The following is a 22930-nucleotide window of genomic DNA, read 5'->3' as shown; positions in this document are numbered from 1 at the left end:
CTAATATATATATATATAATAGATAAACAACAAGTTCATACTGTATAGCATAGGGAACTATATTCAATATCTTGTAGTTACTTATGGTGAAAAAGAATATGAAAACAAATATATGTATGTTCATGTATGACTGAAGCATTATGGTGTACACCAGAAATTGATACAGCATTTTAAACTGACTATACTTCAACAACAACAACAAAATATGTATACAAAAAATAAATAAACAAAAATAAATAAATAAATAAATAAATAATAAAAATCTAAGCCACAGCACCATAAGGTTAAGTTGCCCATCAACTGCCCAAAGGGGGAAAAAGAGTATTATTTAAAAAGGTAGGACTGTGATAATATTAGTTATAATTTTTGATGATCTAAAAAAACTTTAGTAAAGATAATCCATCTTGCTTTTTTATAATTACTAATCAAGAAAATAATAATTTCTACTTCAACAGATTAGAACAATATTTTATAAATTGCTCTTATCATTTTATCAGTATTTTTCATTATAATTCACATCCTATTTATTTTTGCCAGAAACTTCAATTGTCCCACAATTTGTTCTGCATATTTTTTCTAATTTGTAGAAATAACTTGGTTTCCCTGAGTACTTGTAATTTATTTTATTCTTTCTTTTTTAAAAATGACAACACATTGTCAACATTGGTAGGACCGAGAAAATACTTTACCAAATCATTTCCTGTGCTCTCTGGTAGTGTTAACAATGTGTCTTTCTAGGTGCAGATGAGAGGAAACCTCCTTTCTCTCTTTATTATAGGATCTACCAGCATGCCTTAAAAAATGCAGAAGAACTCAACTTGAGCTAATTGTATATATTTTTAGGAAAAAGGTGTAATTAACTAAACCTATTAATAATTTACACACCAAAGAAATTCCTTAATGAACACTAAATTATTATTTCACTATGAGCTGCAGATAAGTGCCATAAAAGACCAAGTTCATTGGCTAACTGAGGATTTATGATGCACTAATTTCTGCTTCTTGGTGTATATTCAAAATAGTCTTTAAAACCAGTATTGCCTTACTGTGGTAACTAGCTTTGATGTGATAGACTTGAATTTGATAAAATTTTTAACAGGAGTGTGTAAATTCCAGCCAGATGACAAGAGTAAGTTTATGTCATTTAGACTGGAACTTCTGCTACAGTAGCAGGGAAGTAAAGGACTCAAATGCTGGAGGGAAAAGAGGGGTTAGATCTTTAGGGACTAATCTGAAAGAATGTTTGTAATATATAATTGAGACAAAAATAATAATAGGACTACTATGATCTCATTTTTATTTTAAAATTGAGTCTATATATATTTGTATATGAATATTTTAAAAATCTGGAGGGATGAATCCCAAACTGTATACAACCTGGAAAGGAGGGTAATGAGACTTTTATTTTTAATCTTAGTAACTTAAATATGTTTTTTGTTTTACAATGAGCATTTATTTTCTTTTTTTAATTAAGAAGTAAAATATAAGACCAGGGGATTAAGATTTGTTGAAACTTCATGGTAACTTCATAAATGCCAGGAACACTAGAGTTCTCTGTGGTTGACGGTGGAGAAGAATTGACCAAACTTTTAAGCTAAAGATTGTTTATAGTTATACAGATTCTGAGCTGCCAGCACAGGGCTTCTGGGCATATGTAATTTTTTGAGAGGCAAAGGGAATTCAGAAGATTCTCAAAAGTAACATCACCTTAAAAAGAACCATCGGAATATAGAAAAACAGTAGCCAGAGGTCTAGTTGGCACCAGAAGTATGTGTTTGTGTGTTTATATTCCTAAACCCACCTGTAAGTGATTTTCTCTCCCCACCTACAGATACCAAACCAAACCCAAACCAAAGCAAAGCACTAGAATAGATTGATTTTAACTGAAAATTCTCTCCTCTCAACAAGTTATTAAATATGTTTTAAGAACTACTAGTCCTAGATTTTTTTCTATGACAAGCTGGTTCTGGAACACATCTTGAATTCTCTGAAAATCATTTCAGTTCTGGGCCTCAGTTTCCTTATTCGCAAACAATGACTAATAACACCATACTACATACAAATAAGAATGAATTCCTTTTAAGTAAAAAGAAAAATTCATAAAAGAGATGAGACTCCAGAACCTATACAGCTACTTCAGTGATTTTTCATACAAAATTCTCCATGTGCTTATAGATAACTTAGCTCTTGATTTCCTTCATAATAGACTTTCTCCCTCCATCACTCAGCACAGGGCCCAGCCCCCTTCATGGCCATATGGTGTGTGCTCAGAGATGCAAAGTAACTTTCCTATGAACCATTAGCAAAACATAACTCAGTGAGTAAGCTGTTGGGAGATAAAAGCCACGTAATTCATCACTGAGCTAGCAGTTTAAAAATGAGTTGCTGCTGCTTTATGTCCGTGGCATATAGAATTGAAAACATACTCAGTAGACATACCTTGAGCGCCTCAGGAGGACATGTTTTCCTGAATCCAAAGAAGTAGTGTTCTTACTTCACAAGAACTCCTACTTGCCCATAAATTCCTTCCTCATAACCTCCACTACTTAACATGAACAGCTTCCTACTGAGTAGCTGTTGTGATTTTTATGTAATTTTTTTTTAAGTTTTAAAAGTCATAATCCATAAGTGATTCAGGAACTGATTCTCACTGTACAAGCTTCAGGAAGTAAGTATGTAGAACAAAGTAAAACATGATAATCCCTTCCTACCCCTGCCATATTCCTTTTTTTTTTCCTGCCCAGAGGTAAAATTGCTATTTACAGCCCATAGCACACAGAGGTATTTAAATATGAATTTTGAAAATATTTTTGATAAAGAATAAACTGTATGCAGTATTCTGCCACTTGCTTTTTTAAACATAATGTGTCATGTAAAGCTTTTCATGTCAGTACATAGAGATCTACCTTATTATGTCTTATGGTGGCCCAGGAGTCCATGCTATGGATAGTTTATTTAACAGCCTCTAGTGCCAGGCATTTAAATTGTTTCCAAGTTTGTAAATACTGTGGCAGTGAATGTCCTTGTACATATAGTTTTGTAAATATTTATTTAAAAAAAACCTGGACTAATTTCTAGATTAGAAGTTCTGGGTCAAATGATTAGTTCTGACTATGACTCTTTAAACATTAAATGACCTGGTAGTATTTTTAAAGACATCAGCCCATCTCCGGTGTGCTTAATAAAATCAGATAGTACCAGCATTTCCTCCTTCTTCATTTTCTTTCCTCCTGTCTAGTGACCTTGCAGATGCTCTAGTCATCTTTCAGCTCTACGAAATGATCCGCGTGCCAGTCAACTGGAGCCATGTCAACAGACCTCCTTATCCTGCTCTTGGAGGGAACATGAAGAAGGTGAATGAACTAATGGCCATGGATATGTTGTTATTGTTTTGATATAAAACAGAGAATTTAGAGTTTCGTAAAGCTTATTAAAGCGTGGTCTGTCCCCACAATTATGATTCAAACCAAAATGTGTTAAGCTTAATAAAGCCTTTTTACCAGTGAGCTTAAATAAATGTTTGGAAAGATAAAGGCAGTCCTCCCAGTCAGACACTTTATATAAATGTTTTTATGTTTAGCGAGTTGTAGTACTTAATGTTCTTTGAGATGCATCTTAAATGAATTCCTATTTTATAATCGCCAGAACTTGCCAGATCTTTACTGGTTATTCATTAATATTTTTCAACAGATATTTATTGATTACCTATGACCCGTAGAGTGCAATGCAAAATATAAAATAGTACAGGCATGGAGCTGGTCCTTACGAAACCCAGAAATGATAAGATACGTGTGCAAATAACTATAATACACTCTGTATGCAAAAGTGAATATCCTGAGTTCAAAGGAAGAAAAAGCCATAGGCTGCACTTACCAAAAGAGACTTGATGCAGGAAGTGGATTTTTGAGTTATACTCTGAGAAATGGGTCGAATTTTGTCAGTAGGAGACTGGAGAAGGGGCTGAGGATTAGGAAGAGTAGTTGGGCTATAGCAGGGGATTCTGATAGTAAGAAGTGAGTATGAATGCTTAACATCTTGGTTGGAGCCAGCTGTTGAGAGCCTGAATGTCAGATTAAGGAGTTTGGGTTTTAAACTGTAAGCGATGGGAAGCCATTGAACATTTTTGAGCAGGGCAGTGACTTGATCACAGTTGGTGGGAGAATATCTGGCAGATGAATGGTAAAGAAAGTGTTGTCTCCAGTGTTTTTCCTCCAGTAATGGATCTGTGGTGGTGGTGGTGTTTGTGCTTGTTCTGTTGAATTGGCGCTTTAATATTCAGCTTTTCCTTTCTACCTTCTGTATAAGGTTCATTTGCTTTCTAAAGTAAAAGTATGTATGACTTTTAAATTTTTATCCTTTCATTTAACTTCATCCTTTCATTTAAAATGATGTGAATAATTTAAATATATAATACAAATTAATGGACACAAATTGCTGTAATATCAGTATGACTGTTACGAAATTAACCTGCAGTCTCTTGACTTAAAAACTATCTCTAATGGAATACATGGAAATACAACCATATTCCTGGATAGAAAGACTAAATATTATAAAGACATTAAATTTTTGCAACTTAGCTTATAGGTGGAAAATACTTTCAGTTAGCAATATAATGTCTCCTTTTGTGTATATGTGGGCATGTATATGTATGTGTTGGGGATGGGATTTATAAAGTGATTCTAAAGTTCATTGGAAAAGGAAAGAAATAGGCCTAAATCATCAAGAACATTTTCTGAGAATATTGAGGGAGGAGTTGTTAGAAAATATATAAAAGCTTATTATAAAGCTAAAATAATTGAAATAGTTTAATACATATGTAAGAATGGAATGGAATGGAGTAGCCCAGAACCTATACTAAAATATAAGAACTTAATAAATGGCAAGGTGCTTACTAAATTCAATAGAGAAAGGAAGTATCATCCAAAAAATGATGCCAGGACAACTGGTTAACTATCTTGTTAGGGAAAAAAGTAATCTTCACCATATAGCATCGACCAAAGTAAATTCCAGTGGAATAAAAGTAAAGACTTAAAGGGTTAAATGAAATAAATAAAACATTAAGAAAATAGAAGTGAATGATTATCTACTCTTAGAATGATAAAGAAGTTACAGTGGAAAAAATTGATACAGTACATTACATATAAATTTAAAATTTCTGTATTTAAAAATAAACACCATAAAATTAAAAAGCAAACAAAGCCAGTAAACTTGGACACATATTTGCAACAAATACAGCAGATGGTTAACATCTTAACATATAAATAGTTCATAGGAATCAATTACTGCAACTCAATTGTCATTACTAAAATTGTAATAACAAAGTGGGCAAGTGGATAACATGAGTGAACAACTCACAGAGAAAGAAATAATGATGGATAATACACACACGAAAAACTTTTCACCCACAATAAAGAAATCCAATTTAAAATAAGCAATTTGAAGCAATTGGATTGTACTGCATCTAGTGTCCCAGGAAGTGTTCATCTGTACAACCTTTCTTGAATCATTTTGGTAATACATATCCATAATCTTCAAAAAGTCCTTTGACTTAATAATTTCACTTATATCCTGATGAAATAATCAGAAAGACAAGAAGCTGTTTGCCAAAGTGCTTATCATAGCAATGTTTATAGAGAAAAAAAAAAAGAAGAAAACAACTGTTCAATAAAGAGTTAATAAATTAGGATACACCCATAAAATGAAGTAAAGTATACCATTAAAAACAGTGTTTTAGTAATAATGACATGGAAATGAGTAGGATACAAAATTACGTATATACATATGAATCTAATTTGTGTAAAGTACATACATACAGACATGCATTCAAAAAGGGCTTCTTCCTCCAGATCTCTAGAGTGAATGAGTATTTATAGACTTTGTAATTTTTTTAAAATCCTATTTTTTAAAAGACAAAAAGGAAAGACACAGTAGTAAAAGTAATTAAATGGATAATGTAATTATAAGAGGTTTATATATATTAATAGTGTTCAGTATTTCTAGTGGTTGGACTGTCTACATTTTAAATTTTATTTGATTTGCCTATAATTCTCATGGGAGTAGAATTCAGGAAATTTTGCTAACCAATTTCACATAAGTTTTTAAAGCCAAATATAACAGGAAAACAGAATTGAACCACTCATTCATTATACCTGGAATTTTTAATGTTAATTATAAGACATCTCAAATAAATCACATGTAGAATGCTTCCTCTCAATAAATACTAGCTATTTATAGAATGAAACACAAGGTCTGAAATAAGTTCACAGTATTGAAAAAATAAAGAAGCAGTACTTTCATGACACAGTATCCATTCCAGGACTTATTTTACAGACTTTAGGCATTTGTCAGCAGACCTCACTTTGCTTCATTTGTGAAGTTGATAAAAGCTGCACCACTTGAATAGTCTTTCTTCACTATCTCATCAGTATTTCTTTTCACTTGAAACCCCGTATTCCATTATGTAATTTTTTTTCTCATTTGCCAAATGATCTAAGCTTCACTTTTGTCCAAAGCATTTGAAGTGCTTGGTAATAATTTCTTCTATTAATTCTTTGAGATGGCACTCTCCAACTTCTTGCTTTGTATTCATTCTTACCTTTCACAGGGTCTTCAACTTTTTTAGCCCAGCAATTTCCAAGGCTCAGTTCTCAGCCTGATGCTCTTAAATTTCTATATTTACATCCTCAGGGAGTGGATCCTTGTTTAGAATGTTAAGTACTACCATAAACATGGCTTACCTCTAAGAACCTAATTTTTTCTTCTTCTCTAGTTTGGTACCTCTCCAGATCTTAGAAGTGTTTTGCCAAAAACCTTTAAAAAGTAGAATACATGTTTTGCCTTAGACCAGCATCCATTTCCACTTTCTCTTTCACTGCTGGTCACATCCACATCTTAGCCCTCTAGACCAGTAACCCTCAGCTCCTTTCTCCCCATTATTCACCCTCAGGAATTTTGGTTAAACTAACCATAAAACAGATGGCCCTTCACTGAAATGAGTGCCAGTGGAAAACATGCTGGATTTCTCTCTCCTGTTCACACTGTTACATAATCAGAGCTCTGATGCTATTTTCCATAAATGAGGGGTCTATCTACTTTTTAAATTATGTGCATTTCTATAACATATATTTCTTTTGAAAGGCTAAATCTATAAAATGACTGCTAGGAAAGAGAAAGAATTTTGGAATATTATCTCCATGCATTTAAAAAAAATGAATACATATCAAAAATTTCATTTAACTTATTAAGGGAACCAGGCAGGTATTACAGCAGGTTCAAAGTATCTTCTTGCATTTTTATTTGTAACAAGTTGACCTTTGGGAATTTGGATTCTCCTTTTTAAAGAATAGTACCCATTAATTTGTATAAATTGTTATTGTGTAGTCTTTTTCTCACCTTTCCTAGGAATATTTTCTTACCTTTCCTAGGAATATTTTCTTATTCTTACAAAAAAGTGTATCTTTGTATTTCAAGTTTAATTGTTTTGTAATGAAGCTTTAACTAACTTGGGAAGAAAAATCAGGAGACACGAATTTATAATTTTTCTTAACTAAATGTTTACTTTATTCTAAATAATATTTAATAAGCATTTTTACTAGTAATGAAATAAGATTATGAGATCTTCCAATTTCACTGGGGGAAAGGTAAAAAAAATATATAAGTATGTATTGTGAGATAAAAAATTATAGTACTAGATGACTGGAGATAGTAAACCTCTACAGAGACCAGGATAGATAAAAAATTTTTTTAATTGTACTTAAATCACTAGAAAAAAGTAGTTAGCTAGATAAATAATTTACTTGGTGTTCATTTATCAGATTCTTACTGGAGGCAGGGCACTGTGCTGGGTCCTGGGCTAGGGGTGGGGAAAGTATGATGTAGATTTGTACACTTTATAGTTTTTGCCCTTTAAAGGAGCTTAATGCTATGTTTGGCAAAAGAAAGTACGTAAAATGCTAAGTATAAGAAGATGACTGCCCATAAGCATTATGAAGTCACCATGACTGAGTTCTAACAAGGGATACAGCTGGCACATTAAGGTTAAGCCTTTGTTGAAGAAAACTGGCTAAAAGCTGAATTTCAGAGGGTGAGTGAGATCCAAATACAGAATACTGGAGATGAAGTTAGATTCTTAATGAGACAATTTCTTCTCTATTCTTTAACTTTAAATTTAGACAAAACAATATGTATTACCTCTATTGATGGAATGCAGAAAACCTAGGTTTTCAGTCACAGATTTGACACTCATAAGCTGTGTAATCTTGGACAGTCAAGACTTTAACAGAGCATCTTTAAACTTTCTGGCCAGTTGTTTCTCTATGTAGGTTAACCCCTCAGTGCTTTGATATGTTCAACTATAAAATGGGAATAGTTATCTCCTTAATTTCACTGGTTATTACAAAATGAAATTCTGAAATTGTCATAAATTTACGGTGTCGTCATAATTATTTTTCAGATGACTGAACTAGGCTGGCATATGCAGGACACATGCTTTAAAAATAGTTTTTATACTAAAGCTTCTACTTACTATTTATAGATTGAAAACTGTAACTATGCAGTGGAACTTGGGAAGAATGAGGCCAAATTCTCCTTGGTTGGCATTGCTGGGCAGGACTTAAATGAAGGGAACTCAACACTTACTCTGGCGTTGGTATGGCAGCTGATGAGAAGGTAAAGGCCGATCTGTTTGTGGCATCACTGTCTGTGTCCTTCAATGTGTCCTTCAACAAGTCATTTGCACTAAAATTTTAGCTATTTTTGAATGGTAAACACAGAAGAAAGATACAATGCAAAATATATTAATTTTTAAATGATTTGGTTTTTTGATAATATATTTTTTGTAAATTATACTTTACTTTAAAAGTAGGTAAATCTCCAGAAACATAGTTTTATTAGTGTCTCTGAGAAACTGCTCTGTAGAGAGTTGTTTTAATTTTTTTTTTAATACCCCATAGCAGTTTTTGTTTCTGATTATGAGCTTTGTAACTTTGGAATGTAGCCAAGTGCAAATGCCTGGCTAAAATGAGAAATATTTATTGGAACTGAAATATTTCTTAAATATTTATCTAAATATTGATATAAATGATGTAAGAGCAAATTTCAACCCTTTCAGTCTTCAGTATGCATCTTTTCTGTTACAGGTACACGTTGAATGTGTTATCAGATCTTGGAGAGGGTGAAAAAGTAAATGATGCAATTATTATTGAATGGGTCAATCAGACTCTTAAAAGTGCACAGAAAAATACTTTTATTTCCAGCTTCAAGGTAATCAAAAGCTATTTAAAAATTTTTTGGCAAGAAATTAAGTTTGGGAAGGAATTTTTATTGGGAATTACATTGGTTTAGGTTTAGAATTATATCAATGTTGTATCTAAGAAACCCACAACTGATGAGCTTAGACATACTAATTATTTGGCATGTGTAAACCAGAAATATTTAGTTTGAATTTTTTATTTTTTTGATTGGTTATCCTATTGAGTATAAATGAAGGGTAATATTATTGGGCTCCAGTAATCCAATCTTAAAAAAAGAAATAGAGTCAAAAATCCAATTGTCAGATGAAAAAGAAAGATAAAAAGCCATTGTTTATATAGGACCCATAATGTTTTGTGCTCCCTAGCAGCAGTCTCAGATTGTATTGACATCATTTCCAAGGCATAACAGAGCCAGCCAAACCGATTCAAGTGGCAATTGAGAAAACTGGTAGGAAAAAAAAACTCTTGTCATCTGGCTTCATAATTGCACTTAACACTCACTTCTGAGCATTTGTGGATGATTCATAAAGCACTCAAAATGTAGTCTGCACATACATACCCACTAATTGTCATGCATTTCCATTGTGTTTTGCTTTTGCATGCAAGCTGATACTAGCTACACATAAGCATGCCTGCTTGTGCTCATTCATTCAGTGAGCCTTGTGTTTGTGATTTTATTATGTGTGAAAAATTAGCCAGCAACTTGTATTCTTTTTAGCAGAATAAGAGTGCAAACAGATGAAACCCTAAGCTCTCCTAAGAGTTATCTACCCATCTTTATTTTCTTCTTTGCCTTTGCTCTATTTGTTTGACAACACTGTAGAGCAGAAGAAATGTCAGAAACTGATCAATTTAGTCTTTTCTTCTTTACCAGAAACTGAGCCCCAAAGTGGACAGCTGGACGTTGGCAGAGCTGTTGCCTGAGTTCTAGTTCAAATGTTTTTTTCTTTTCCATGTTGGAAGGAACTAATGACATTGAGATTTTGTTGTTGCTTGCTTAAAAAAAAAAAGAATTTTTAGTCCATGATTTGTCTTTATATATTTTAGATATAAAAAACACAACTTAAAATGTAAAACAGGAAAGGGATGTATAAAATTTTCCAGTTGGCAGTTACTCTTTAAAATCATTATACTGAAATTATATGCATTTGTACATTAATTTGCAAAAAACAATAAGCATATATATCATTAATGTAAATACAATGAGAAGATATTTAGAAGCAAATAATAAATATTTATTGAGGTCTAACTATTAAGTTAACATTTCTAGGTAAAGGAAAAGATACAGAATAAGAAATTATTTAATAATTATAAATCTAATTGATCATTTCCAACTGAATGATCAAAGAGTGGATGGGGAAATTGGATTTGATTTGAGCACAGAGATGAAGAAGGGATTTGAATGGAGAACACGAGGACAGTAACAAGCATGTGGAATATATATATACACATAAGTGAGAGTGATGGATGTGTTATTTACTAGATGGGAGGAATCTTTTGACTTTTATAGGTACAGCAAATCATCAAGATGGACACTTTAAGTATCTTACAATTTTATTTGTCAATTTTAACTCAGTAAAGCTGAAAAAAAAAAAACCCCAGTTTCCCCCGAACTTAAAAAAACCCTCACAAATATGTAAAGACGTAATCAAAATATAGCACAATTAAGCCATTTCTGTTTTTGAATCACCATAGAAGTATTATATGAAAAGTAAGCCCAAAGAATTTAAATTTATTATAGAATGACATGCATGTTGTTTTAATTATAGAAAGTATAACAGTGTACATTAGAGGCTTCTAGAAAGCTTATAAAATGTAGATTTTTAGCCCCACCCACAGATAATCTGACTCATTACTTTGAATTTAGGGATTAATTTGTGCTTTTAACAGGGACCTCAGGTGATTTTCACATGAGTGGTCTGCAGACTACACATGGAGAAAACATGGGTGAGAATTTTTCAGAAATAGAAAAGATGCCAAAAAACCGGATCTGGATTACCAGCATCATATAGACTTAAGGACCCTATTATGTTTAACCCTCTATTTCTACCTCCCCTACAAAAAAATCTGTTCCATAAAATTAGCACTCTTGAAAATGAAGAGTACAGCTTTTTCTAAAATTAATCAGTATAGTAGTTCCTAGATCCTGGCCCAGATGGCTTCAAATTATTTTATCAAACATTTATTAAGAACCACATTTGGCCAGGGACTGTACTAGATGCTTTCACTTATCTTAATAGTCCCAAGAATCCTGTGACATTTCCCTTGTAGTGATTAGGAAAGAGAGCCTTTGGCTTCAAGTAACAGAAACTCAACTTCAAGTGATTTAAACTAAAAGGAAAGGTAGAGAACAGCAGCACAGATCCAGAGGTAGGGCAGACGTAAGGACTGGTTAAGCCAGTAAGTGAAGAATGTCATTCAGGACTCCAGTTTTTGTCCATCTCTGCTTTGCCATCTAAGGTGACAACTTCACCCTAAAGCTGGCTTTCCTCTTGGTCATTCTATAGCTGCTGGTTGTGACAGAGGTTTCATCCTCTCATTCACATTCAGGAGGGGGTGTTGCTAGCTTTCCACAGCTGTTCCTGTATAGTAAGGGCCTCACATTAAATTAAGTTAGGCCCCCCAAAAATTCACTGTGGTAATCAGATGTGGTTACCCGCTTTGGCTTTTCAGATTATTATTTTTCAACCGTTTTTCATTATTGTTTGCCGAAGGAGTCTTTTAGACATTTACTTCCTAAATTCCTCTCCCTCATGAAATTTTAATGTTATATATTAGTTTATTATTTATCTGTTATTCACTGTATGCTGTATACATAGAATATCACCTCACCACCCAGAAAAAATGGCCTAGACTAATTCAGGACCACCCTTGGAGCTGTGGATGGGGTTAGCTTTCCTTGAAGCACATATACATGTGAGGGAGGCGTGGATACAGAGCAAAACTGTGGATTCTGTTAGGATGGAGGAAGTAGTAAGGAGTGAGTGTGTTCTGGGTAGGCTGGCAACAGTCGCCACTACTCAGGCTGAGAGACAGAACAAATAATTGGTTCAAGTACTGGTAAGTGGTAAAATCAAGTCAGACCAGGGTTTCTGACTTCAGTAGTAGTGCTCTATCCATTAGAATTGCATTGTCCATCTTTAGTTGCCTTGGAGGTAACTTCAAAAGTGTAGAGAATCTTGGACGTTAAAGTCAGACGTCATGGGTTCAAATACTGGCTCGTACATACTGGTTCTGTGACCAAGTCTTTGAGCTTTATGACCTTCATGTACTTCATCTTTAAAAGAGAGATTATAATTTATTACCAGGCTGTTAGGATGATTAAATAAACTGAACATGTAAAGCAACAAGAATAATACCTCTGTAAATATGAGTTCCTTTCCACTATTATTTTAATTTTTCTTTCTGAAAAATGAAGACTTAGGCATCTGTGGTTTCAGAAAAAGAATATTATTAGAACTTACAAAACTATTTAATTAAAATTCATCTCCTATTCCCTTTCAAAAGTTATTTATTTTTTACAGAATGGATACTGTAGTTAGCATACTTTAAGAATTGTCAGGGGGAGGGTATAGCTCAGTGGTAGAGCACATGCTTAACATGTACAAGGGCCTGGGTTCAATCCCCAGTACCTCCATTAAAATAAATAAATATAAATAAATAATATAATTACATCCCCCCCAAATTAAAATAAAATTTAAAAGTAAATAAAGTGATTAAAAAAAAAGAATTGTCATATCTGCAAACCTTATTCCAGGTATCGTGACAATTCTCTATACTGTGAGGTCTGTAAAGATTAAAGGAAAATCCTATTTTATATGGTTTGTGATGTACATTGGTTGTAGAACAGCTGAATTTTAAGTATTAAGAAAATTTATAAATTTCTTTTAGTTATATGGTTATGACCTTCTGGTCTGACATATATTAAAGATGTTTATGAATGTTCATCTATTCTGTATTTTCTAGGACAAATCTATTAGCACTAGTTTACCTGTCTTAGACTTAATAGATGCCATTGCACCAAATGCAGTTCGTCAAGAAATGATCAAGAGAGAAGACCTCTCTGATGAGGACAAGCTAAACAATGCTAAGTAAGCCTTTCCGGTTTATATTAGAACTTAGTGGCTCTTTCATTTCTTAATCCTTACAGGTAAGGTTACTGTGTCCTTAAAATTCACATTTTTAACTACAACTTATATGGAAAATATAATTTAAACTCTCTTATAAAGAAACTTCCTTGTAAAGTTAATCTTATCAAAGTATTTTTCTTTTGTTAACATACATTAAATGAAAACAGAGAAAATACCAAGATATTTTTCTTGTCTTTTCAAGATACGCCATTTCAGTTGCTCGAAAGATTGGCGCCCGGATATATGCCTTACCTGATGACCTCGTGGAAGTGAAACCAAAGATGGTTATGACCGTGTTTGCATGCTTAATGGGAAGAGGACTGAACAAAATAAAATAATGAAACATTTAATATGATTTTCTGCCACATTAAAAACATTGAATGCCTCACAGTTTACAAAATTCTGAAAGATAGTGGGTATAAAACCAGAGATTATTTGTATGCTCAAAATAGTATAAATCATAAATGAATCCAGTATCCTGTTCATACTAGTTAGGATTTGTTGGCCTTTTTGGATAACACAGTTAATTTACCAGTGAATACTGATAACAGAGTATGTTCATTATCAAGCTGATATTTCATGATTAAATTATTCTCATTTCCTGAAAGTCTCATTAAAGCAAGACTAATTCATCTTTTTCATGGTTTAGAAATGATGAATACAAAAAATTTTTTTGCAGGTCCTGCTGTGAAATGTGTTCTGATTTGGTGTGTGTTGATTTTGATCATAAATATATTCAAAGTCATAATCCAGTTTGATCCTTTTATTTTTTTCCTCCAACTATGTGAAGTTGTCTAAAACTTTAACTTTTCTGTAAATTTCTGTATTGTCTAAAATTTCTAAGTGACAAGTATTGTTCATTAACATTATACTTTTTTATATATGAGGACTAACTTGAATAAACTCCAAAGTTCATTCTCTTCTATAAGTAGCAGGAGCTTTTTACTTAAAACTTAATTTTAACTGCATTGATACTTTACATATACTAGTTTGGTAATACAGCTTTAACTAAGACATGCAGCATATATATGTTGGTAAGATGCTATTAGAGAAATATGTGTGTGTACGTATATATATATTTTTTTGCACCTGAATTACCCAGGTTTTCTTAAATGGTATGTATACAGTCAGCCCTCCATATCCGATGGATGTATATCTGATGATTCCACATCTGTAGATTCAACTAACCGCAGATCAAAGATATTTGAAAAAAATAATTCCAGAAAGTTCCCAGAAGCAAAACTTCAATTTGCCAAGCGCCAGCAACTATTTACGTAGCATTTACATTATATTTACAACTATTTATGTCACATTTCCATTGTATTAAGTATAAGTAATCTGGAGATGATTTAAAGTGCACGGGAGGAGGTGTGTAGGTAATATGCAAAAACAAGACATTTTATATAAAGGATTTGCGTATCTGCAGATTTTGGAATCCTTGGGGAGCCCTGGAACCAATCCCCTGGACCCTGAGGGATGACTGTCATTGGTCAGTTAGCCAACCATTAAGTAGTTATTATGCCCCCACTATGTCTGTAACACTTCAGATTGTAGCTATCTGTACATGAAGAGTTCTTTTAGAAATAATCATTTTGGATCTGCAGATAGGTACTTTTCAACTGACTTCTTCCAGATATTTATAGCCAAACATTGGCAACAGCTCTCAAGACATGCTGACACCATACTGTTAGCTTCATTGTACTGTTAGCTTCATATTACACATGCTGATTTTTGATACCCTAGCCCTAAATAATTTAGAATATGCTCACTGAAATCTTCAGCAGGAAGTAACACAAAGCTAATATTCAACAGAGAGAATTGTCACATGTTTTTTCCACAGCCTCCTTCAGATTGGCAATGCTTGTGTTACTTGGGAGTAGCTAAGCTTCAGACCTATTTTTGTCTGAATTTTTACCAGTAGGCTGATTCTGCTAACAATTGAATTCAGAAGGCTATTTCCTTCATCTTCCACTGTTAGTGTCAGTGAGCAACACTGCTGTGCAACAAAAAATGCTGTCACCGTCTCACTGTGAATGAGTAGTCGAAATCACCCATCTACCATTGATTAAAACGTGTTTTGGTGAAGTGAGACTACTCATGTGTTTAGAATAGAATTTTTTTAAATAAAATCATCAACAGATGGAACTTTGAAATATATTCTTCTACAAAAGAAATTTCCTTTCCTTTTATATTTTGATGATTGTTTTCTTATATGAAGATTAAGATATGTTCTTGCTCTTTTTTGTGAGATTATTTATTCATGTTTCCCCTTTTGATTTTTTCACCATAACATTCACTAAATTATCTGATTTACATGAAATCTGGCACTTTAGAGTGTTCTTTTTCTCACAAAATATATTTAATAAAAATCCCATGTATACACAAATGTGTCAGTATTTATTTCATTTAAAGAAAAATATGTAACCTTGAAAATTAACCTATCAGAAACTTATTTTCCAGAAAAGAGAAAAATTCCTAAATTAATGAGTAAAATAAAAATTTGTATCAGGTTTTTTCGTGAAGTAGTGAAGGTGGTTTTGTGGTTCTTTAATATAAAGAATTTTAGGAAAGACCAACTGCATGATTACTATAAATTTAATCTATGATGAAATAATTTGAGTAAATCAATTAATTCATCAATAAATTTGTTATGATCCAGGTATGATGCTAGACACAAGGGATTCAGCTGAGAAAAATGTAGACAGAGTTCCCTGACCACATGAATCTTTAATCCTAGTAGAGAAAGACGGTAAACAAATAGAAATTTTAGATGGTGATAAATGCAATAGGAAAAATAAAACAAGGTAATGTGATGGAGACTGACTTTGGAATTGGGGTGAAGATGATTTTAGTTTGGGAAGGGAAGGTCTCCCTAAGGGTATGATATTCGGACTGAGATATGAATGAGGTCAAGGAACCAGGCGATAACTTGTTCCGTAGAAGGAACGAGTGCAAAAGCTCTGAGGCAGGAAGTGTCTTGCAGACATTTTAGGAAAAGAAATAGGCAAATGTGGCCTAAGAGTAGTGAGGGAGAGAGTCTGGAGATGAAGATAGGATCTATTATTTTTAGGACTAGATCTGAATCTGGATTTTCACTTATCCAACTGGAGTTGTGATGGCTCTTCTATTTAGTTAATATCTGAGGTTTGGTGACCTGCTTTGAGTAATGTGCTGCTTCTGAATCTTGCATGCCATTGTTCATGATAACTCATTAGTCTCCATTTCACAGAGGGAAAATGAACAAATCATATAGGGGATGTTAAAATACCCCAATTTATGCTGGATAAAAATGTGCCAGAGAGGCAAGAGAGAATATTCTGCATCTGAGATGATTCAAAAAAGACTGAAGAACAGGATACAGCAGTATCACTAACTTCTTTTGCAAGAGGAAGAGCCCTCTAATACTTTGGAATGCCTCCTAGGATTATCTACTGAAGTAGATTGGAATTCTCCTGAATCTAAGAAATCAATCCTGCACCTGTGGGAGTCCTATGGATAAGGAACCACCTAAATCCCGAAGCTTTAAAAAAACTTCAGATGAAAGTGGTTTCTATAATTCTGAGCCATCTGAACTTTTACCCTTAAACACTCTGGACCTCTTGGGTGGGTCAGGGTTAGAGTTGTTCTGCTACTGAATAAAAATTTTACTGCACTACAAAGTGTATACAAGCACACACACAGAAACAAACCCAAATATGTACCACTGTGTTCACTGGCCACAGATTTACAATGAGCAATTTTGACATTCCACCAAATACACAAACTTAGAACTATATTAGAGAATGGGGCAGGTTTATGATCTACTAGGAAGAAAGAAAAAGCTAACATTTAATAGGTAACTATTTTGAAATAAACACATGAAAATGTTTGGAAAGGTGGGCAATCCTGTCTACTTAAAGACTCTTAGAGAAGATCCAAAGTGGACTATGATGATGAGGATATATTTAGGAACTTTGGGAGTTAATGTTGGCAGGGATGGAACAAATCAACCCGAACAGAATAGGACGTATTTCTCTCAAATATACGATACTCTTAAGTAAATATATGCATCGTCTTAAAAACCTAAAGCACTAAGGGCACAATTTAGATTTTTGTAGTTGGCTGTGGAAAGCAATAAAATTCGAGATCCAATTGCCAGTCCTCCTCCCCCAGCTTTTATAGGTGCAAGAATCTGCTTTAAATAAAAGCCTGATTAAAAAAAATTCAAGGAAGTAACATTTATTGCATTTCAGTTAGCTTTTGCTTAAATAACACTTATCTTAAAATCTGACTTGTGTTCAGATGAACAAGAAACCACTGGAAGGACTGATGTAGAGTAGATCCGAATGATGTGCTCATCCAATGGATGACCTCAGAAATGTTACGCAAATTTTATATTACAAACGAGTTTTCGAAAAACACAGTTTAGAAACGAGGGTAGCTAACCCAACAGAAGTACACACAAACAACACAGGTGTGGCGGACTGGCGAGGGCCCTGTCCTTTCTGCTCTAGGGAGAGGACAAAGGAGTACGCAATAATTTGACAATTCCACAGGGGGTTTCGACTACACCTTAAGTCGTCAGAGGCTCGGTGAAACACATCGCATGATGTTTAGTTATGTGCAGTAGGAGACCGCGGGGAAACTACCTCAAACTCGCATCTGGGTGTGGACAGAGTGCACCCGGTCGTTCGCCTTTTCCTCGGCAGCTGGAAGGCTTCCAGAAAGCGGCCGGCTAGTCAGGAGCAGGGGGCGGGGCACTCGTAAACCCCGCCTCGCCGCAAGCTCCGCCCACCAACGAGCCCGCCCCGTTGTCGTCGCGGTCCTCCGAGCGGAAGATGACGTGAGGAAAACCGCGAACATCTCTAGGAGCAGCTCAGCCGGCTGTTTTCCCAGCCTGGGAGCTCGGCGGGTGCAGAATCGCCTCTTGGAGCTCCTCTCCCACGGATTTTCGTCCTCCTCTCGGGCCAGGCCGCCCCCCGCGCGGCCCCTGAGACTCCTAGCACGGCCCCTCGCTCGGCTGCCGCCCTGGCGCGCGCCACTGTGTCGTCCCCGGACGGGCGCGGACCGGCTCGGCCCGGGCGCCGGCGGCTGGGGAGGGGGCGCTGGCCCCGGGGCCGCGCATGCGCTGCCACCAACCTGGGGCTGTCAGTGGAGGGCGACTGCTGGCTCCGAGGGGAGGCGACGCCCTTCGGGGCCAACGGGCCCCGCGCCGAGGCGGCCGTGGGAACAACTCATCCCTTTTCCAGCCCGGGGGCGGGGCTGGGGTCGGGGTCGGGGCTGGTGGGGGCCCCGCCCCCGTCTCCTGGCCTGCCCCCTTCATGGGCCGCGATGATGGCGGCCTTGTACCCGAGCACGGACCTCTCGGGCGCCGCCTCCTCCTCCTCCCTGCCTTCCTCCCCATCCTCCTCTTCGTCGCCGAACGAGGTGATGGCGCTGAAGGATGTGCGGGAGGTGAAGGAGGAGAACACCCTGAACGAGAAGCTTTTCTTGCTGGCGTGCGACAAGGGTGAGAGCTAGGCCCCTTTCTCCGCTTTTGGACGCTCCTGCCCTCCGCTCCCATCCTCTCCCCAACCTCAGCTCGGGGCACTCGCTCTTCCTCACGCGCCCAGCATCTGTTCCCGCCGCGCCCACTGCATCTCCTGGGCGGCCCGGCACCGCCTCTGCCCTGTGTGTGCGGAGTTGACAGGCGGGAGTAGCCGCGGGTGCAACCCTCCAAGCATTGCACCTAGGGTGGTGGCTCTGGCTGTGGCCTCCCTTCGTGGGGTCTGGTGTTCGGGTAGCGTCGTGGGGGCCCGGAACCGAAGGTTTTAGCCTCACCTCCGCTACTGACCACCTGAATGACCTGGTATCCCCTACTCGGAGCTTCAGTTCTTTCTTTCTGCAAGCCCAGAGGGTTTGTCTAGTTTCGGACCTTACAGTCCAAAAATCCCTAGACTTTGCTTAAGATACCTCCTGTTTATGGGCTCTCAGCTGGTTTTTGTTATCCGTTTTAAAACCTTAGTTGTAGTATTTAGCACCAGCCACCCAGTGCCTTGGTGTTCAGTGACCTTTGTGTGGGATTAGGTATATCAGTTTCCTAGGTGGACAAATAAGACAGGACTTTATGGAGAAATTCTGCCGTAGTCCCAAAGTTTCTCCAAATTTACGGAACAACTTTGTTCGTGCTTTTTATTGGAGAGGAAAGTTTGTTGCACCTCATCCTTCTTTGGGAAATAAAGGTAGTGCAAAATAATTACAGGGCAGAAATGTGGAATATATTTAATGTGTTTTCGTTTTTTTTTAAAAAAATCTAGAAATCGATCACTTTTATAAAGGCCATAATAAAGTCTCTTCATTTATGCATGCCTTCTATTGACGAATGTGATTTTAAAAAGTGGGAAATTGATTGCCCTGAGACTGCTTTTATTTCCTACATGTAAAAAAGTGCCGTAAATTTTCTCTTTGTAAATTTATTCATCTTGCCTTACAGTGGCCACGCTCACTTAGGAAGAATGTTTAGGGTCATGCAAACTTCAAAAATACTAACCCAATGGGTAACTTACACTGTGAAAAGATTAACTACAGAGGATTTTTTGTTTGTTTGCATTTATGAGGACAGCCTCCCTAACCTCTCTGCTTTTGAAATAAGATTTTATTTACACAACTTTTTGAAAACACATTGATACATAAACAAAGTCCATCTGTGTCTATCCTGAGTCACTTTTATGATCTTATGTAATAGTATTAAATCATATTATGAAAGCATTTTAGAAAGTCCATAACTTCTATGGACACAACTTCAAATAGTCTTGGAAATTTAAGCATGGAATGTATGTCTATAACCTCACAAAAATCATTACCTGTGGATGATGTAACATTATTTAGTATTACTGGAAGAGATAGTCTGAGTTCTCTTCCTTCAAAAATTCTCTTAAAGGGAAAGGGAAAAGATTGCTGTACTAGAATTAGTAACTGACAGCTACATCTACCCCCAGCTTACTGAGCTATGGTTATTTTAAAGCAAACAAAGTATGTCAAAAGAGTCCATTTAATATTCCTGCCAAACTTAGGACAGAGCAATGTTGTAATGGAACATGGAGTAAGAACTTGTATGGTGTGTGTATTTAGGATTATTGCATGACATATCTCAAAAAAGTTTTAATATGTTTGACAGTTTTGTAGCCCTTCCAGTAGTGCCAGGTGAAATAGCTTGGTATTCTTTGTCAGTTCAGTTTCCCTTTTATAACATCGTTAAGATCCTTGGAGAGATTTGGCGTTTGGGGGTGAGGTGAAAAATAAATATGCATGCTTTTTCTCCCCCATTTAAATTAAAATTTTTTCTCATGAGTGAGATTAAATAGATATTTTCCTTTTCAGGTGTGCTGAAATGAGTTCTTGGGTTAGATTTGGAAAAATTGCTTATTTCTTACACATACTTATAGCATATATTTACACTGAGAAAATAACTTTGAGTTATAACAGGGTTTTTTTGTTTGCATGTTTATATTCACTAAAATTTTAAAAACTTTTTTAGTGTTACCCAAACCAAATCTAAAAGTGAGAAGTTTCCTGAAGTAGCTATAGTTTCCATTATTACTTTGGAGCTTTCATCAAATCAAATGGCAAACATTTACTGAAACAACTTTTGGGGTAGAGTGCATATGGCATTTCATAGATGACTTCATTTAATCCTCACAACCCCATGAGCCAGATTTGTTGTTATCCCCATTTTACAAATGAGGAAAGTGAGACTTAGCAAAATTTTAGAATTACTCTGGCCAAAGTTACATTAGTTAGGAAGTAGTAGAACTGGGATCTATTTTCAGCCTGTGCTCTTAACTGATATGTTATATTGAACTAGTTGTAGTTGAATGGATGACTATCATTTGTGCTAGAAAAGACATCCATATTTGGACTTACTAGTTGGAAATTAAACTTGCTCTCTATGTATGCTTTATTAATCATGGTTTCTGTGAATTATATTTATCCAATAAAAGTAAAAAGCTTTAATAGCACCAGAGAGAATCCACTCTAGAACATCTATGTTTCTCATCCTTTTTCATTAAGCAGTTTTACTCTACAAGTGTAAAATGTTCATAATACATTCCACTTAGGGAGAATTCCTAAAGCAAAAATTGTGGAGATGGGGTGGTTATGTGTTTCCTAGTGGATGAGTGGCCTTTTGAAAGGTATGCCCAGATTAAGGAGTAAAGAAAAAAAGTAAGAAAGAAAAAGATTTTATAGTTTGATCTTATTGTTTGTATAGCTGGATTTTATGTAAATTAGTTCAGTAGAGCTAGGCAAGTGCTAATTCACTTAGTGGCCACGTAATAGTGGCTGTTACTGATCTTGAAAGTGGGCCAGAATCATCTCAAAGGTAATATTGGTTCTTTTCTTTCTATAAAATTTACAAGAAAAAGTGAATCGAAGTTTCCTGTGCAGTTACATAAAGTTGTCTGCCCCGCCACTCCCCGGCCAAGTAAAATTCTCGAAAAGTACACTTGTATTCTTTTTAGGCATGGAATGCTGGAATTCAGAGGTAAAGGTTAATGGAAACAAAAGCAGCTGTAAGTGTGTTGTTTTATGAAATATTAAGCCGTTATTCTTACCACCCATGTCTTTTTCCTTTCTCATTGAGAGTTAGTGTGGTAATGAACCACTTTTATTTGCGGGAGCCAGTGGTTTACTTCAGCTCTACTGGCTGGAGAAGGAATTAATATGTTTGTTTTGGGAGCATCTAAGCTAAATATAGTTTACGTTAATTCACCTCTTTTAAAGTAACTATTGAGTAGATGGTAGCTTTAGTATAAACCCTTTAATTTGCTGATGATCAGTCATCAGTTCTTGTGCAGAAAAAGGAAATGATGAAAGGATTCAGTCTGGATTTAGTCCCTGCCAACTTCCCTTGAAGAGCATTTTCAGGAAATTGGACTTGCAATTACTAAGTCAGGAGGACCTTCTTGAAATTTCAGCATGGGGTCAGGGGAGGGTTGGAGAGAGCAGAATTTCACCTTTATTCTTGGACTCAGTCTAATAATAGTCACCTCAGTCTAATAATAGTCTTGTGTCACCTTTGTGGTTTGATTTGCTGCATTGTATGGAGGTTGCTTTGATGCCTGAATTCCCACTTAAAATTTGCATACCTTTGGCTAAGCATGCTTTTAAAATGGGCAACATTTCTGGGAGAAGTAATATTAAGCTGCTGTTTTAAAACATCTTACTTAATACATTTAATGAAACTTTTAAAAAAACTATTTGAAAAGAAATTTCTGACATGCGTGGTTGAAGAGGATGGCAGTGGGAAGAAAAAGTGCAGAAAACTGGGTACTACCGAGAAGTTTTATGTTGACAAGGGGGACCTAATGTAAAGAGGTGCTGTGGAGGGAAGAAAATTTTGCAGAAAGGAGAGGTAAGAAGGGTGCTATAGATGAAATTCTACAGACAGCTCACAAATTGTCATTAGGCATAGCATTTAAGTATTTTGTACAGGACAGTTGTCAAATCACCAGTGGAGCCATAGTGTACGGTTCACAGTTATTTTAACAAAAAAGACTTAACTCGTCAAAATCTTGTTGGATAGTTTATAAC

The 22930-nt window shown here is 35.6% G+C and overlaps 2 protein-coding genes across 10 annotated transcripts in view; both read left to right on the top strand.

Annotated features, from left to right (window-relative positions):
* The window catches only part of PLS1 (plastin 1), a 95476-nt gene extending 81167 nt beyond the window's left edge, over nt 1-14309 (top strand). For all 4 annotated transcript variants that reach the window (XM_010952241.3, XM_045514692.2, XM_045514690.2 and 1 more), the window contains 5 exons: nt 3239-3353; nt 8534-8667; nt 9138-9261; nt 13218-13342; nt 13584-14309. In XM_010952241.3, the coding sequence (XP_010950543.1) occupies nt 3239-3353; nt 8534-8667; nt 9138-9261; nt 13218-13342; nt 13584-13719 (634 nt within the window). In that variant the 3' untranslated portion in view covers nt 13720-14309. The remainder of the gene's footprint in view (nt 1-3238; nt 3354-8533; nt 8668-9137; nt 9262-13217; nt 13343-13583) is intronic.
* A 3922-nt stretch (nt 14310-18231) lies between these two features.
* TRPC1 (transient receptor potential cation channel subfamily C member 1) overlaps nt 18232-22930 on the top strand; it is a 60075-nt gene continuing 55376 nt past the window's right edge. For 2 of the 6 annotated variants that reach the window (XM_010952239.3, XM_010952238.3), the window contains exon 1: nt 18232-18869. In XM_010952239.3, coding sequence (XP_010950541.1) covers nt 18692-18869 — 178 coding nt within the window. In that variant the 5' untranslated portion in view covers nt 18232-18691. The remainder of the gene's footprint in view (nt 18870-22930) is intronic. The other 4 variants (XM_074370147.1, XM_074370140.1, XM_045514688.2 and 1 more) reach the window with 3 other exon arrangements.

The sequence above is a fragment of the Camelus bactrianus genome, chromosome 1 (genome assembly GCF_048773025.1).
Source record: "Camelus bactrianus isolate YW-2024 breed Bactrian camel chromosome 1, ASM4877302v1, whole genome shotgun sequence".
NCBI lineage: Eukaryota > Metazoa > Chordata > Mammalia > Artiodactyla > Camelidae > Camelus > Camelus bactrianus.
The sequence above is the reverse complement of the archived record's forward strand: the minus strand, read 5'-3'. Positions and strand labels throughout refer to the sequence as shown.